Below are 18,954 nucleotides of genomic sequence, written 5' to 3' on the forward strand. Positions count from 1 at the left end.
CTTTGGTGATGGCTGTTCTGTGTTCTCAGTAGTCACTTCTCCCTAGCACCTCCTGAGTCAGGAGGCAAGCTCTGTGATTAGAAGCATGCCTCTGAATGTTACTAGACTAGTTACTCTTAACTCCTTGTTAACCTTGATTGTCACTGTTTGTTTATGGGTTTGACTTTTCTACAGTGTTAGTCATAATCTGATTCTGTCTCATAGCTAGCCTCGTGTATATGAACAAATGAAATAGGTTTTGCATTGGATAACTATTACTTGTTGCATTAGAAATAGATTTTAAGGATGTTGTTCACTGTGAACTCAGTTGAAAGGGCATTGCCACTACTCCCACTGTTTGTAGTAAAATAAGAGATTTCCTGTGAACCAACATCCTATTTTTCTTGACACCATGTGCATTATCAAACAAATTTGATCATTTAATGTGTTTAAGCTTCAGTAATGCATTTGTTACTTCATACTTAAATTCGGGGACACACACACACACACACACACACACACACATTTATCCTTATCCTAGGTTAACTTCTAAATCATTAAAAAGCCAGCTCTTTAAAGTTTAACTTCAGTGGCCATCTCATCAAATGCTAGTCCTCCTGTTTTGTGTTGTAGCTTAAGGATAGGATACTCAGATAACCCTGTTTATAAACATTTCCCATTCTTGGTGAAGAGAGGACTATTTCTGACTTCCATGTCTTCCTTCTTTATATGAATCAAGGATAATAAACATGCACCCCCCCACAGAAACTTTAGATATGAAGTTCTATATTAGGGTAGTTAAAATTTTTCTTCTGTTACTTTGTTTGTTTTGAAAAATGATTACACTGCATAAGCCAGGATAGCCCCAATCTCAGATCCTTCAAGGCTTACAGGTGTGTACCATGATACGCAGCTTAAGAGCTATTCATTATTTAGCAAGTATTTATCAGTATTCCTTACAGAGCAAGCACTGACCATTGGTTTTCCCATAGGCTCTAAGCAACTCTTGGTCCAAGAATAGCTTTCTGCTGTGAAGTTATTTGTGCTAAGTAATGTTTGCATTTAATTTTTATTTCTAGTCAACAATTCTCAGTTTTTTTATGTTAAAGGGATAAATATTTTGATTATTATCAATTAATAATTAATAAAAGATTAAAAATTTATTAACCACTGTTTATAAGCACTTCTTATCCCAGTTCCCTAGTATCAATTATTAATATTAATAGCATCATTAAATATTAATATGAGTATTAAGTACTAATGTTATTAACAGCAATGCATTATTCATAGAACTCTTAACCTGTCAGAATTGGGAGATTATCTTGGGATCCTCTTCCTAAGAATTAGTGGGTAGTAGCAAACGTGTGTCTCTGGGTAGCAGTTTGCTCTATAGACTTAAGACATATTCTTGGCATTATCATAGGATGGATTTGGGTGACTCACGGGATAAATGAGGCAGGTTTTACCTTGTTAGGAGCAGCTGAGTTCCATAAGGTTGGATGACTGCCTAACTGATTTCCAGTCTTCCCTTAGGCGGCCTAATGGCCGGATGCCACCATTGATCCAAGGCTTGCTGCCTGCTGCCTCTTTCTGCTTGTCCTCGATCCATAACTCTGAGACAGTATTGATGCCAGTGACATTTTATTCATGGCTCTAGTTTTGCCCTCTTGCACCATAAGATTGGTTAGCGACATATCTGTATCCTATCTCCTCCAGCTTTCCAAATTCAGCCAGTGCAAAATGAAATCCCTCCTTCTGTGCCCCTTGCACTGCAGCTTACTCTACCTCCACCCCTGCCCCATGCTTCCTAGTTTCCAAGATATACTTGTACTCATTTGAGCTTTACAGCCTTATATGACCCACTTCACTCTTCAGAAGCTACTACCCTGCCCACATTGCTGCCCTGGCTGATTCACCGCCCCTTCCTGCTGTCTTTACCAGTTGAGGTGTAAAAACTGGTCATTGTAGACTTAGTGATAACTGTGTTTAGACTTCATGATTATATTGTATTTCTTTATAACAAATCTTCCATTATCAAGGAAAACTCCAGACCCAATGTGTTAACCTTAATCCTCTGTCACACAGAGTCAGCATGAGTTTGCTTTCTGGCCAGCATGGCCTGTCCCATTATCTATATTTCTGCTTCATCAAAAGTACTTCCTTTTGATTAAATGTCACTCTGCGCTATCAACTATATACTCCCTGGACCTGTTTGTCCCTCAAAAGCTTGTCAAAGCTGTGTCCTCTCACCACATGTGAATGGGTCACATTGTTCCATGGGAAACATAAATGCTCACAGGATTGAGCTTCTACATGGGGTGAGACACATGAAAACTTGTTTCCAGAGATTTCAGTGGCTCTTCTAATTAGTCAAAACACTGCTAGGCCTCCCCTCATGGGCTACACTGCTGTCTTGACCTTTGTACAGTGCTCAGACATAAGATTTTGAGTCTTCAAAGTGTGCAAAGGTTGAATCAAGAGGTGTCCTACGTACCTCAAGGCCAAGTAGAGTATTAACCCTCAAAGAATGGATTCAGATATGTCCTGGACTTCTTAGACTTTCTGCTTTGTCTTTTAGCATTAGAGTTTAGAATTCAAATTTCTTTAAAAAAAAAAACTGCTAAGAGAAATTACTGAGTGCTGTTGTAGGTGTTCCTTTTTTTTTTTTTTTTTTAAATGTAGTTTGCCACTGTTAGAGGCATCATTGTTTCCTAAAGAACTCTGATGCCACACATAGAGCTTTTTTTTCTCATGCAGGAATATTGCAGGCCTAGGCTCTAAACCCAGGTCTTAGAGGACTGATTGCAAGCAGTTCAAAACATCTTTAGTAATAATCTAACTATTTCAAGTTTTTTTATACTTTTGTCTCAAAATTGGCTCAATTTTAGAAAAAAAAATCTATACCTATACTGGAAAAGGATTTTTAAAAATGCTTTAGGCTCTAGCAGACTTCGGATGTTAAAAAGGAAAGGCTGTCATGATCCTGTTTTAAATGGCTGATAATTTAATAACAGTACCATTCTTAGTGTGTTTTTGTGACATTATAAACACACAAATCTCAACCTGCAGCGTTTGTTTGACCTGAAATCACCTTTTAGAAATACAGACTGGTGCAGAGCCTGCCAGGCTTCTCTGCTGGCCTTGCTCAGATCAGAGATGCCAGAAGCTCAGTTTCCATGCCTGGGGCAGCTTGTTACTGGGCTACAGAACAGTGAGACTGGTGTCGAAGAAGATTCCCCTCCTCTGTTATTGGATGCTTGTATGCCTTACAGCTCAGTGTCCTGTCTTCAGTTGTACTTTTGAAGAAATTAAGAAACTCCCTTCCTCTCCAACTAATGTTCATGGAAAGGAGAGAGGGGAAAAATATATTAAAGGAACAAAACAAAATATTTCAGAGTAAGAAGTATAGAATTTACTAAATAGTAGAAAAAATGTTTTAGTTATAATACCTCTAGTTAATTTGTATTTTTTAACAAATAGTAACCTGTGAACTACACATACACAGAAGACCCTTTGTCAACCACCTCACCAGCTAGGAGAATGTAGAACCATAACTTTTAGAGCAATGTCTCTTTCCACATTTGTTAGCCTGAAATTGTACTTGGAATTATGAGCTCTGGAATTTAACTAGTCACCTAAACCGTAGTTAAGTGCTTCTCCTGCCAAGTAACACAAAGAGCTCAGTTGTGGAGAATGGCAAGTTTAGCTTTCATTTTGCCCTTAAGTTGCCTTTTCTCAGCACTTGATGGTTCCTGGGCTTTTTTATTTTGTTGCTTTTGTGGGGTTCTGCCTCTTCTGGGTTTTCCTAACCATGCTCTTTTGTTTTGACATTGGCTCTTCTGGGGTGTGCACAGTTGGCTGCAGCACCATCACTGAAGTTCTCAAGGAAGACCTTTGCTCCCCTGTCTCTTTGTATCATGGCTCTTCATTAGCAGTGTCGATGCCTGCTATAAAACCCACCCTAAATCTCAACCTCTGTTTGGACTTGGACCTACTTTATGTTTAAAACAAAAAACGAAAAACAAACTTAACTTGGTTTTTCTTTTTTAGAAGACAGTGTTTATGGGATGTTTTATTATTAATGGCATCAATAACCCCAACTCACAAGATAATCTTTTCTGCTGGATATAGTGGAGTTTTGAAATTTTTATTTTATATGTTTGAATATTTTGACTGCATGTATGTTTATGCCTGTTGCCCTCAGAGACTGGAAGAGGGCATCAGATCCACCGAGACTGGAGTTATAGATGATTTTGAGTTTTGTGGGAATCAAACTTGGAGCCTTTAGGAGAGCATCCAGGGTTCATGACTGCTGAAAGTCACTCCAGCCCTAGACCTAGTGTTTTATTTCACTGAAAATATGGAACAACATTTTTAGATAGTTTTTGTGTGTGTTTTTTAAAAGCATACACATACAATCTAAATTCAGAAGTTTAAATAGTTTTTCTATAAACAGTGTGTAGGAAACCTGGCGATTTTATGGAACTTGAACTGTATCTCACAGGAATCTCTTTACTATAAAGAATTTCTGCAGTAGCTAGCAGTCATAATTTTGGGATTTAAATTATGAAGACTTTGAATCAGTCCTCCTGGTGACATACCACAGTGTTTGTGTAGGTTTTCCCCTACAGCACAGGTCTGTGCAGCATTTCAGTGTCACCACTGTCTGCGACAAAATAGCAGACATAGCTATAGGTCAGGATGGATAATGGGGAGTCTTTATCCTACCCTAGAACTTGTGATGCTGAGGAATATGGTCAGGAGGCTGAGCCAAAACAAGCAAGGAGACGCATATCACCAGCAGGTGAAGGTGGCCAGTAGTGTTGGACACTGGGAATAGAAGGTATTGGGTCTTTTGTTGTTTCAGAAAGGTAGAACTTAATGACTAGAAATAGAGAAGCATCAGCTGATGGATTTGGCTGGGACTAGCATATGAGCTTTTAAACTAGCTGTCACATTCTATGTAGTAGAGCGCCCTCTACAGTGGTCCCCATATGTGTCATAGTCAGAAATGAGGCAAAATGAGTCCCAACTCTTACCTCTAAGTCTGAGGTCATGTCAGGTTAGGAAGAGACTCCCAGAGTCCGGGTTGGCATAAAGGGAATGGGATTGCTAGAAGGCAAGGAGTTCTAGACTTGTACTCTACTCCCAAGTAAGTGTATGCTATTTATTACAGCTGCCAACAGAGCTTGGGTTCTGGAGAGGCAGCCTTGTGCTTATGTGCAAGTCCCATCCACATCTCAGGAGAAAGAGGGATTTCTTAACATTTGGGGTGGTTATCGTTATGCAGTTCTTAAAGTGGAATCTGTTGGTGATTTGTAGGAGGTAGCTCACAAATCTATTCTAGCTGAAGACTCACACTTGATTAATGCATGAATGTGTGGAATAATTTGTTTCTTTGAGTCATGATTGATGGAAGAATAACACTGGGACTTGGAGACAAAGGTTTTAGGTAACTTGCTTTGAAATAAATGGTAAGAGCTAATTAATACATGAGCTTTACCAGCCTCCAACAGTGATTTAGCCTGGTGTTTTCTACTTGACTGTCTGTGTCTGTGTGTGTCTGTGTCTGTGTCTGCTTGTCTCAGGATGTGCTTTTTGTATCTGTGCTGGTGGGGTTGACTGGGTGAAAATTAAATTCTATTTGTTGTTAGTTGCAGGATGAAGAGCGCAGGCGCCAGCAACAGTTGGAAGAGATGCGGAAACGAGAAGTTGAAGACAGAGTAAGACAAGAGGAAGATGGACGCCATCAGGAGGAGGAGCGAGTAAAGAGAGATGCTGAAGAAAAGGTTATGGTCCTCTAAAGGCCTCTAGTTTTTACCAAATTAGCCTGAACACAAATGATTGGCTAGGGCAAAGGGGGCTAAAAATTATGTGTATCTAGGATGCATAAGACAGAACAGGGCTGCATCTTCCAAATTTTGCTATCGGACCAAAAACTCTAGCCCCATCTGGCCTGCCTACCTCTCTTCTGGACTGTCTTCAGGCTCCCTTGCCTTCTGAGCTGACCGCCCTCAAATTCTTGAGCACTATGTCCCTGAGGAAAGGGTATGGGGTATGATTCTGCTCTGGTTTTCCCAGGCAGGGTTCAGGTGGCTTTTATGAAGTGTTACAGTTATTCTGAGAATTGAGAGTGAGTTCTGTGGGAGGCAGTAGTGACATGGAAGGCAATCAGTTCTCTTTAGCCATTTCAAATAGATAATCTACTAAAATCCCTTCATTCTGGTTGATGATAAAGAGTGTAGATGACTTGTAAAAAACTCACATTAATAATGCAACCCACAAGCATTCTGGTTATTTTTACATGTGGATTTTAACTCAGATACTTTCCATAGTTGAATTTTAAAATGACAACTGATTTTGACATTCAGCAAAGCAGGAAGTTAAGGTGTAGTTTTAGGATCTCTCACATCTGCGTCTGAGGCTGAGGTTCTCCTGGGTAAGGAGGCTGCTACCCTGAGTCCAGGTCTGCTCTGTCCTACCCTAGGGATTGTATGATGTTGTGTGGTTTGAGAGAAGCTATTTTTCTCTGTTACTTCCCTTCCGTGAAGGTAGAAGCTCTGAGTGTCACTACTGGTGGGAAAAGTTTAGTTTTTATTAATAGTTATTGCCTTGATAGTCCCAGTGAACTATGTAAATAATAGCACTCCCCCAAAAAGAGTTAAAAAATTTTAAGGAGGTTCTTTTTAATGAAAGCAATGATTTGGTCATAAGACAATCTAAGAGTATGATTGATACACATGGTGTGGCTCATTTAAATGAACGTAGAGTGGATGGTGTGAGGCCACACATTTGCATCAGAAGCAGTGACTCTGTTACAACAAAGTAGTTCTGGAGACTTTGAGTTTTTAGGATGAGCTTACCATGAGTCTTTAATGTGCATAATGTAAATGGAAAGTGATGCTCTCTCTAGGAAGTCAGGAAGTACCCAGCACAGGAGCCGTGTGGTTTTTAAGTTATGGTGGTCTTGCTTTGCTGTTTATGCTGAGAGTCCTCAGGCTGTGGAGAGAGGTGCTTTCCCAGGTCAGGGCTGGACAGCTACCCAGATGAAGCACACTGGTCATTGCATCAGAGTTGTATGCACAGAGAGATACAGGCTGTGCTTTCTGTGTTGAGAAACTCTCGGTTATTTAATTTTTCCAGTATGTGTTCTCATAACTGATAATTATGTTACATATCCTTGTGTTTTAGTAACTGTTTCTATAATTGAGTAGTCAATGTAAAAAAAGAAACTGAAATACTATTTTTACTACAGAATGTCCTCAATTAATGAGTTTCATCTGTTATGGAAATATGTGCATTCATTTTCTGGATAAAGTCACCATGGTCATTTAATTGTATCTGCTCTTGGTGTAATTGAACAAGGTTTGTTTGGTCTCTTCCTACAGTGTTATCCAAGCTACTGTTTTTCATGTAATTTTAACATTCTTGATAGTGCCACTTAAAAGCCACAGGAATCATCGTAGTTTAATTGCCCAGCCTTAGATAGTACTGATTTTGTATAGTCAAGAAGATAAAAATTCTTTCCTTTAGGATTTTATAACATAAAACAAGAAGTAAAGGGGAAATTGGGGCCAGGGTAATGAACGGGGCTGGATCTTAGTTTTCCCCTTTCTCTCTCAGAATATGAAGCAGGGAGCATTGTGTGTTCACTGTGTGTGCTTGTGTGCAGCTCTAGAGGGGCCATGGGAAGAATGTGGCTTAGTAGGGACCAAGAAACACGATGCCAGCACAGTCCCTGGGATCAGTTCTCTGTGTGGCTGTACTTGAGCACTTGCTTAAGGCAAGGCAGATTGTTTTGTTCCCTCTGTCGTCCCTTTTCATATTTACTTCCTTCTTGTGCTCTAAAACTTTTGTCAATCCTTAACAAAACTGTGTTCTTGCCTTTTTAAATGTTAAAAGAATTTCAATATTGTCAACTGTAGTTTGCCTGTATGAAAATGTACAGTGTGTGTCAATATATCTGCTAATACTATTAATGCTTGGCTCTCATTTTCTGTTCCTCAGAGAGTTTATTAAGATTTGAGACATACATTAACTGTGGAAAGCATGCTTGTTAGATTGTGGCTATGGGAAAATGAGTGATATTTCTTACTGTTTATGGTTTCCTCTAGAAACACAGCAGAAACAGGTAAGTTAATATCCTGTCCAAACAGAAGAGAGAAAAGGTTCCAGGAAAAGAGGAGGAATAAAGAATGTAGATGATTTTAAGCCTAATTTTGCAAGTGAAAGCTCCTAAGATTTGACTTATCCTGTGCTTCCCCCACCTCCAGTTCTTGTCAGTGTCATGCAGTGTGGTGTTCTCCTAAGTACTGAGACAAGAGGCTCTCAGGATTGGCCTGACTCTTCAGTTATAGTAACTGTGACACTGAAACATGTCCTGTGGGCATGTCCATGTGGTGATGGATAGTGATGATCAGGGTACCTTCATTCCCTGTAAAGGCACAAAGGGTCCACTGATGCCCCCTGATCCTTGACCTTTTGCACTCTTGTCTATTCCGGGCTGCAGAGGCGACAGGAAGAAGGGTATTACAGCCGCCTAGAAGCTGAGAGGCGCAGACAGCATGAAGAGGCAGCACGCAGGTTGCTGGAGCCCGAAGAACCCGGGCTGAGCCGACCTCCACTTCCACAGGACTACGAGCCCCCATCCCAGTCCTCAGCACCCAGTGCCCCTCCTCCCCCACCTCAGCGAAATGCCTCCTACCTCAAAACACAGGTCCTCTCCCCAGACTCGCTGTTCACTGCCAAGTTTGTTGCGTATGATGATGATGAGGAGGAGGAGAACTACGTCCCAGCAGGTCAGGATAAGTACCCCAGCACAAGGAAGTCTTATGGGCACCTTCCTCTTGCCACTCATAAGCCGCAGCAGCCCCCCTGCCAGCCACGCCCAGCCTCGGATGGCATCTCTCTCTGCAACTCGTTCCAGCCACCCTTGGCCAAAGCCCACAGTACTGCTTACAAAGCAGGCCAGCCCCCTCCCCCGCCAGGCAAACCAAGCCTGTATGGTCCTGGCCACTGGAAAGGTCGAGGTAAAAGAGGGAATAATGAATCAGACCTCTCTGTCCTTGATGATTGAGCCTGGAATCTCTGTACCCCTGCCTCTTGGCAAGGTGCATGGAGACCATGCCTGCCTTGGTGCTGGGTTTTATCTGATCACTCTCAGCATGTGATCTCCCTTTGCCTCTGATTGTTTGTGCTGATCCTCTCTTAATTTAGCCTTTCTTCTCCAATTTCTTTTATACTTAAAGTTATTCCATCTCACAACAGTCAGTCCTCCACTGTCACCAAATTATGTAAAGTACCGTTGGCCTTGGCTTTTTTACTGTTCCTATAAAACAATTCTTACCTTTGTTCAAACAAGTGCCTTTTCAAACATGATCTGTAAAGGCAGAGTACCGGGTACCAGCTGCATTTTAAATTTACATTATTTAATGTGAGTAGAACATGTGTTTCTATTCCTGAGGCCCTTGCAGTGGCTCAAACTCCTTGTAGAAGCTTGGTGGGATATTGGGACATACACTGAAGTAGCTAACAGTAAGGCTTCATTGCCCAAGGCAGGCAAGCCCTCCTCACAGATGTCGTCTTGAAATTCTTCCTCTGTCCCTCTCACTTGCTCCATTCTGTTTTATTATCCTGCTCTCTTGCACCTCCTACACTAGTATCTAGACCTTTGTAGGATTGTCGTTTCTGGTAATTAAATTCTTCTGACTGACTCTTTTAATCTATTTTGGAGAATTGGTATGCAATATTATTCAATCATTCTGAAAGCCCAATTCTATTCTTTATAAAATTTCTCTTATAAATCTTGAGAATTTGATGGTCTTTCAAGCATTTCTGGAATAGCAATACATTTTGAAGCAAATTGCTGTTGATCGTATATCAGGTTTTGTAGTTGGATTATATATATATCTTATGAATGTCAGGACAAACTGGATAGTCTCATTGTAGTTAGGAACCACGCCTGTGGACGTCAAACCCAATCATACCACCAACCCTTACTTCACATCACACCTAAAGCACCACTATGCACACATGCAGCAGCACTGTGCCTTCCCTTGTCCACCTCCTTCATGTGCTGTGTCTGGCCTTTCTCTGATGAAGCATGCTTCTGCAGGTGGAACTTGGCCTCTTCCAAGGGCTCACATGAGACCCAGAGCTCATGCAGTTCGAAAGATGAAGACTCAATTTTGGTGATAGGATATCTTTAAAAGATGTGCTTGTTTCACTAAAGCTTTTGGGAAAATAGTTATAAATGGATATATATATATATATATATATATATATATGTAGATACATATATATATTATAATATATATGTGTATATATATATTATAATAGCTCCAAGTTTTAGTGTTATAGCCAACTCTTAAATACTCTGAAAGATTTGCCCATGGAAGAAGCCAGTGTCACTCTCAGCAAAGCACAAAAGTACAATGCACTGTTCTTAATTACAGACAAAATGAATATACAGTTGGGAATTGAGACCAACTACATAAATACCATGTTAGATCCCACTGAAGATTGCCAGGAGATAGAAGACAGTCTTTGCTGGAGATGACACCTTCTGAGATGACTTCAAAGCCTAAATTCTGGTGCTTGAACTTGCAGTTTGAAGACCACTGTAGTCTGTCGAAATACATCCGAAAAATCCTAACCATATAGGCTCTTTATATGGAAGAAAATTTGTTCTCCTTTGTCTTGTCTAAAACGGAGTAGAGTTTTATAATCTGAAAACATGCTGATAATTTTGTGACCTATTTAATCCAATCTTGTCCATGTTTGCCAAATATTCAGTCTTTTGTACCCTATACATTATATACTGGTTTTTCAGATATGAGTATGATTTTACAAAATTTTTGTCTGCATGTATGTCTGAATCACCAAGAACTTGAGATAGTTGTAAGTTGGGAACCTAGCCTTGGGCTTCTGCAAGTGCAACAAGTACTCTTAACTGCTGAGCCCCTTACTGTATTTTGTGATGTTACAGTAGGTAAAGTAATAACAGTGAGGTATTCTTTAATAGAGCATTACTGTAGACTTGGATACATGGTAAAGGTTTATTTGCATCATGTTTCAATGCCTCCTGAAAGTCTTGGCAAATGCTGGCCAACTGGTAGGTGTTAAGTCAGCTGCGGTTTCTTGGTTAAGACAGATGTGCGCTTGCCCAGGGCCACCTCAGTTTTGCCTTCACTTTGTTTTTTGATGGGAATTTTTTATCACCAGCAGTAATGTGGAATGTTACGAATTTTATTTTAGTTTGGTTATGGAAGCCCATCCGTTTCAAAGGCTTTATTTTACTTTTAATAATTAGATCTATCTTGAAAAAGAAATCTAATAGTTACCCTGTACAAAGGCACTTTAATTATAGATGTAGGTTTGCCTCTTGAACTTTGGGGTTACATTTGCTCTCAGTGATTGTATAAGAAAACTACAGTGTGTCAGTATGTCTAAACATTTTTGTTTTCTCTCCCATGTAAGTAAGTCTTTTGTGAGTTTTTCTTTTGTATTTGTGGTTATTGTGCCTTGTTTTTGAGTCAGGAGTTTTATTGTTTTTATTTTGATTTGATTGGTTTTTAAAGAATATATTACAGCTTTTCCATTCTAAGTTATTAAACATAATGATTGGATTACCTAGGCCTTTAAGAGTAATGAATTTTATTAACGAATCTTTGAACATATAAAGAGCCTTTGATTTCTTGGGTTTTTCTTCAGTAATTAAGGGAATCTTGTTTTTCTGAAGACACTCTAACATGGGTAAAGTTTAAGAGATAATTAAATACCTTAACGTGGACTTTTTTTCCCCTGTGAAAAAGGACCAAACTCTTATTCGGGATCTGCTGGCACAACTGCTGGAACTTATGATGCTCCTCGGGACACAAGAGAAAAACTCAGTAGAAGGTACTAAGGGCAGAGCTGGTCCTAACGTGTGCTGGCTTACCCTCATGTTCATGTTATTGATGAATTGTATCAGACTTTTATCAGGAATCGAGTATTTGTTATTATACAAAATCACATGAGAATGTAGACTGTCTGTCTATAACTCTTTCTCTCTTTTTCTCCCTAACTTCTCTGCACCCTCTGTAGGTCTAGGACCTACTGTGTAGCCAGACTGGCCTCAAACTTTCGGTAGGCCCTATTCTAAGGTGTCCCTAGTACGTTGGTGTGAGGTGTGAGTCACACAGGTGCATGTAGGCTTTCTTTAAGTTAATGTGGCTAACCTTGGGTCAGTTTGAGGTGGTGGTAAAGAACACGCTGTAAGAAGAAAGCACTGGAGGCATGAAGGCAGGCCTGCTGGTGTAGGCAGAATTCTTGTTAGCACAGGCTAATCCCCTCTGTGTTTAGCTAGACGTGTTAGTCATCTTAGATGTCCTCTGCTGTTATAACACTGAATTACATTAATCAGGGCTGGTCTGACTCTCGGTATTAGATTGGGGAAAGTTTGTGGAAATGCTGTACTTTTAAACTACCCCCATTGCTAAACTTGCTTAGGTGGCAAGAATTGCCTGCTTACTGAAATTGAGTACACTGGCTTTGTTACTTTCTTTCTCCATCTTTAGTGTGGGTGGGTTGCACCAGGCTTATAAACACATCTGTGCATGTTCCTCTGTGTGGAGGCCTGAGAAATTGTCCTCAAATTACTCTTCCTTGAAAGAGGTTCTCTCAGTCTCTACGCTGGCTGCCTGGTCTTCCTAGTATTTATATGATCTCCAGTTAGCCACTAAGCTGTCTCTAGTCCCCTTATTCATTTCTGGAAGTCATTGTCAAGAGAATATTTTGCCCCCCTTTCTACATGGAATTGTTTCTTGGTTTATTACTCTTTCGATTTATTTTAAGTTGTACTCATAATTGTTTGGAAAAGTTGGTTATAGGGCTATGCCACAGACCCTGCCCTTTTCTTTGAACTTGATTTAGTTGTATGAGCACAGATTGGGTTTTAAAGTTCTACTCAGACCATAGCGTAGGTTTCGTTTGTCTCAGCCGCAGTACATAAAATTACTGAAATAATGTGCAAAAATGAACACGTCTCACTGAAACGCTATACTTCTTATGAAAGTTTAGTTAGGCTGATGACTTGTATTTTTATGCATAATCTTTTGTGTTTTCCTCTTGTCCAGCCAAGATGCAGACTTACCTGGCAGTTCTGGAGCCCCTGAAAACCTGACATTTAGAGAGCGTCAGCGCCTCTTTTCACAAGGTCAAGATGTGTCAGACAAAGTGAAAGCTTCTCGTAAATTAACAGAGCTTGAGAATGAACTCAACACCAAGTGAGAAGAGAGAGGTCACCTGTACTCAAGCAGGTCTGACCTTGGCAGTGGATTTGTGGGGTGGGCCTGAAGAGGAAGGAACAATTGTACTTCTAAGTGATGTTTAATTTCTTTCTGAAATGGTTGCAATTGAGAGATGTTCCAAATCCAAGAAACTTTGTTTTACTTTACCAAGAAAAATCCTGCCTTGTTCTTAGTGATCGGACTTCGTGAAGTTACCTGTTCTTGTTAGTTTTAGGGAGTCTTGGACTCAAAGGGCAGAATGAAGGGCTGTAAAGATGACAGGGTGTTTCCTTTACCCTATCTTCTCCATTGTCATTCCAAGGGCAGTAGGCCTTAGAAATTATCTTTCCATTCTTTCTCCAAACTCCATTCAGCTACGCAATAGTGACAGCTGAGCATTTCAGAGCACTACTGTGTCATAGTGGACCCTGTCTGCAGGAGACAGACCTCTCAGCACAGGTGAAATGTTGCCTTTATCTTCTGTAATTTGCATGAGGTGGTCTGAAGGAGTCTTTTTATGTAAGGTGCACAACACAACATTCTTGACAAGTAAGAGCCTCCTGATCAATTCTAAATGTTTGAGATTGAATATCTTATTAATAATTCAATTTTGAAAATTCTAAAGAAACATTTGTGAATTTAATCCTAGGGATTTTATAAATACAAATCATCATTAGACTAATCACTGGTGGAAATTAAAGATGACAGTTCTGTTAGAAAGTTACCTAGGTTCCAAAGTCTCTAGGGCGCTCTAATTACAGAGCTTTCTTGCAGGTAGGAGCAAAGACGTCCGAGAAGAATGGGAGCTCATGGGTGGCAGTCAAACACAGCTATCTCAGAAGTTATAAATTTAGTAAAGAGATTTAGAAACACTGTCAGGAAAGGAAGAAGCGTGTTGCTGTGCCTCCTGTGACTTAAGTGCTATAAGAACACTTGTGTCAGTTGAGTCTGCATCTCTTTCTCAGCGTAATAGAGTTATTTAATTTTAATTACTCAATTTTGCACTGTCATTCCTCAGCTGAGTTATGGGAGAAAGAACTCAGTTTGCTTATTTTGTGGTAATGTTGACTTTATTATTTCAAGCACATTTTCTCTTTGAGAATCCTCTAATGTGGGTCCAGATAATCTTTCTGTATCATACTATTCTCTTACAAATCTGTGCATCAGGAAAATATGCACACTTTCAAGTAGAACAGAGGTATTTGCAACCCAAAAAACCACTTTTAATAAGAGCTGTATGATAAAATGTTGAAATACAAGTGTAAATATTTTTTATGTTTATCCAGTTTCCTATTTGAAAGTGTGTCTTTGCTTTTTCCTCTGTAAGAGAATAGAATGTCCCAGAGAGCTGATGAAGGATTTGCACACTTGTCTTGCCCAGGAAGTGCATTCTCCTTGTGTCTGCAGCACATGGGCAGCCTTTGATATCATAAAAATACCTCCCGAAGAAGAGCAGGTACCTGCTGTCCCTAGTCCATGGGAAGACAGATGCACTCAAGAACCTGCAAGCATCTGCAAACTCTGCATGTGTGTTTGTGAGACCTGTAGTGAAGTAGACATGGCCATCCCTGCACAGTGAGGTCAGATGTGAATAAGTGTTGCAAGAACACATTGAATAGTGTGTATTACTGTGGGGAAATACCCAAACTGCTGTTTCCATTTCTACTGTATTTCAGTTGCAGCCTATTTTTAATAAACTTTGTATCTATTTAAGTGTATTTGCTATTGTTTTCAAAGTGCTGACAAAGTTTATATTTGTAATGCCAGCATTCCTTTTTCCCATTTCCATCTTTCACTCCTTCATTAAACTGCTGAGTCATTCCTTCCTTTGTCCCTTGATTATTTTTCTGTCTGTGGGAAAGTGCTCTTTGATGACTCAGCCAGCAGAAGACTAGGGTGGCACTTTCACAAGAGTCCCTTGTGAAGGTTTGGTCACCTCTGTTTTCATGACTGTTCCTTATGAATTCAACATCCCAAAAACCACTGGGATGATGTCTTCTTTCTCTGCTCCAAATGACCACTGGGTCCATGTCTCATTTCACTCCCCTGTCCTGGTTCCAGGACTCCCAAACTACGCACCGATAAGCCCATTGCCTAAAAGGTCTTCTGGTCATTCACGTTTCAAATGTAAGTGGCCACTCAGTACTGATGGAAGGAAGGTATGTTTTATTATCATAGTACAGGATACACTGATCAGTTCCAGCAGGCTGAAGGGTCAGTGGGATGTTGGGTCCCCTCACCCTCATGACTACTGTGCTTTAGCAGGGGGAGCAGGACAGTGTCCAAATCTCAGGGTTTGGGTGAAATGTAAGGATGGAGTTGGGAAGTTGCTGGTCAAAGGATGTAAAGTTCAGATGAACAGGGAATGACTTTGAGTACTGTTACCTGTAGCCTATGACACTCAGCAGTGTCCTATAAATAATGCAAAGGAACTTTAAGAAAGGGGAAGCATGTTTGAGGGTTTAAAAAGCTTGTGGGGAACTTTTGTGGAAGAACAGAACTTATATATTGGGATTAGTGTTTGTGTTTCTATATTGTAGTTTGCTATGTTTTTTAAATATGTAGAGACATCCCATATAAGATTTGGTGCTGACTCAGGACCATGTGTTCTTATGCACCCTACTCTGTTAGGGAGATTGTGGCTCTGGCCTACTGTGCCCCCTGGTCTCTGTACCACTTCATTTTCTTCCAAACCCAACATAAGACTTCCTCTGTCCATTCCCAGGTAATAAAGTGATTTCAGAAACACTTATACTCATGAATTTATGATACAATTAAGCAGAATAGGGTGGTTCATTGACTTGGCAGAAGAAATTTTCATCTCCTAAAGTGTCAGGTGATTGTGTTTGTATACAACGTTTTTCAACCTGTTTACTCACAGCATTGGGAGTTAAGTGCCAGTCTTGAGATTGCCTAAACCTTTTAAGCAGTGTACAGATAGTACTGCCCCTACTCACCCCATGATTCCAGGCAGTCACATAGAGGGTAGGTTGGGGGATCAGAATGCAGACCATATATGTTTATAACATTTAACAATGTGAGAAATGAACATAGAACCTTTGGAGGTTGATTGAAGGACCCTACAAGACATTATCTGTAACGTAGGCTCTCCAGATGGTAGAGGGGAAGAGGAAGAGCCTCCTCAATGTGAAGGCTTAGGCTGGATCCTGAGTGGGCTGGGAAAGTGATGCCTCCAGGTGAGGTGAATATTCAAGGCCACAGTAAGGTAATACGTATTCTACAAGTGCCATGGGGATCTGCTGTTCTTGAGAAGGCAGGAGCAATGTCCCACATCCCATGAGCCATTAAGCTAGCCTGGGAAAAGCTAATGTTGGTAGACATAGTGCATGTGCACATGAGCAGTTGATGAAAGGTACCCCCAGGACTTAGCCATGCCCTTCAGTCTTCAGGTCTTCAGAAGCAGGGAAGTGCCTGAGAACCTTAGGTTACTGTGGTACTTAGCATCAAATGAAGGTGAATGTGAAGGGAGCCCAGGAATTTTGAAACCACCCTTCTCTGTTCTCAGGGATGTGGGGAACCTAGCATAATTGGGGTTGGCTTTGTAGCACTGTGTTGTGGGTCTCATCTTGAGGTCCCTTGCGATGGAGACCAACTTGGTCTGGTTTGTTTTCAGAATCTTATGGAAGTTGACCTGTTTTCTCCCATCTGCTCTTAAGGCTCCTTCCTCCAACTCTCACTTGGGGCCTCTCTGACCTCTGATTTGCCGTGTGAGCACATCAGAGTCTCCTGACTTAGCACCTCCTTCAGCTCTGCTGAACATTGCATACTGAGCAAGTTTTGGGAGTACAGTTGTTAACAACCAGTAATTATGTAATCCTAGTCCTTCCCCTCTTAGAGAACAGATCAGAGCAAATAGATCGATAAAATGAACAAAACTATAAATACCATGAGTGGAAATGGCTACCAAGCAGAATTTCTGAACCTTACATGATGATTTCAAATCAGCTTCACCCAAAAGTTAAAAAGTACATGACTGGGCTGCAGGGACAGGAAACTCCTGTTAACAGGGGGGTCTGAGGGCTTAGAAGACAGAGGTCTCTGTGGAAAGGAATATGTGACCAACCAGGGCTGTGTGGTATACTGGAAATAACATAGTGGCTGAGGGAATGGGAGCTTAGGCCAGACAAGGCTCATGGCCAACACCCAAAGACTGTTTTACCAGTTATGGAGACACTACAGAATGACCATAACCAGAAAGAAGATCTGATCTGCCTCTTAAAAGTGAGTTTGTAGCAGGTAGTATTTCATGACCAGAGAGATCAGATGACTACATACGCAGCCCGTTATCAGACAAGGCTTGGCTTCCCAGTAGAAGACAAGGAAGTCTGTGGGCATGCTCCAAGGGAAACTGGTGAGAGCCACAGGCAGCATTTGCCTGAGTATACATGAAGGAAGAATTGTTCCGGCAACAAGTGATAAGTTCCTTGAAGACAGCACAGCTCTGCCTGCTTCAAGCCTTAGCTTAGCTATATCCTAGGACTGCTTTACACCTAACACAGGACCACTTTATCTCACCTTGAGAGACAAATCTTAGTACTTGTCATTTAGTCCCATCCACCCCAAGATCGACCTGGGCTTACATCATGAGTTGCAGACTCAAGGGCACACCAAATCTGCTCACTGTAATCTTGGTGGTCTGACCCCAGAACTGAGCAGAGATTTCTGTGGGCTTGAGACTGGAAGTCTTGGGCCCAATAGTTGGCCCCAAGTCTCTTCTTGGTTATTAGGTAGCTGCTTCCCCATGGTGTCTTGTGGTCTTCCCTCTGCACATCCTTGAAGTGTCTGTGGCTTTGGGGATCCCTTCAGAAGAACACTAATGACATTATAAGAAAATTCACCCTTAAAGCTCCTTTGAATCGATCACCTTGAAGGCACTGTCTTCACATGTCACCTGCTGAGTAATATTTGGGTTACACATTGGCCAAGCTAAGGCACGGAAGAGAGACTTGAAGTCAGAGCAAACCTGACAGAACTGCCTCACAGTGCCTTATTCTAATTGGACCAGACATTGGAAATGTTTGCATCTCAGGATTGTGGTGAACAGTTCTTTCTGGCACTGCTACACAGCATTGTTCTAGTGGTATAACTGTGTCAATTTGGGGTGAAAACTGAGAAAAAGGTATTCCATGAGAAAGGAAGAACAAGGCAGTCTACTCGTTCTATATTTTAAATAGAAGAGACCCTAAGGAATCTACTAAAACCTTTGCACTATACAAGACCAATGAATATAAGCTCTGTCAACAGAAATAAAGTATTTCTATATCCTAGCAGTAAACAAAAGAAAAATCAAGGAAATTCCATATAGAACAAAACCAAAAATATTTTGAAATAAATTTGACCAAATACATACTAAACTTATACCTACAGCTGCTATTGCTTGAAATCTAGAAATTAAATAAATTTCATTAAAATATTAGATATTTTCATAATAAACTGAAGAAATTTAGCAATTAACACTATATAACTCCTGGGTACTGGGCTTCCATTACCAATCAGTTTAGAAGTGCAGAAAATGCTGTCTCCAGGTGATCACCCATACTCTGTGAGAAGATTTAGAGAGTTAATCCCCTAACAGGAGGGTCCGAATCCCAATCTGGAGACAGAATTTCCTTCAAGAGGGTCTATATCCCCTGCAGGTATGAGCAACCCCATAAAAGGAAGGACTGAAGCTCCTGCAGGAGAGAAT

General features: G+C 40.7%; 1 protein-coding gene across 50 annotated transcripts in view; it reads left to right on the top strand.

Moving 5' to 3' along the window:
• Positions 1 to 15,073, top strand: part of Afdn (afadin, adherens junction formation factor) — a 128,813-nt gene extending 113,740 nt beyond the window's left edge. For 23 of the 50 annotated variants that reach the window (XM_087641060.1, XM_087641374.1, XM_087641227.1 and 20 more), the window contains 4 exons: positions 5,634 to 5,768; positions 8,489 to 9,008; positions 11,793 to 11,877; positions 13,095 to 15,073. In XM_087641060.1, the coding sequence (XP_087497186.1) occupies positions 5,634 to 5,768; positions 8,489 to 9,008; positions 11,793 to 11,877; positions 13,095 to 13,248 (894 nt within the window). In that variant the 3' untranslated portion in view covers positions 13,249 to 15,073. 50 annotated transcript variants of the gene reach the window in all.
• Positions 15,074 to 18,954: the final 3,881 nt, after the last annotated feature.

The sequence above is a fragment of the Rattus norvegicus genome, chromosome 1, assembly GCF_021556685.1.
Source record: "Rattus norvegicus strain SHRSP/BbbUtx chromosome 1, alternate assembly SHRSP_T2T, whole genome shotgun sequence".
In the NCBI taxonomy this organism is placed as follows: domain Eukaryota; kingdom Metazoa; phylum Chordata; class Mammalia; order Rodentia; family Muridae; genus Rattus; species Rattus norvegicus.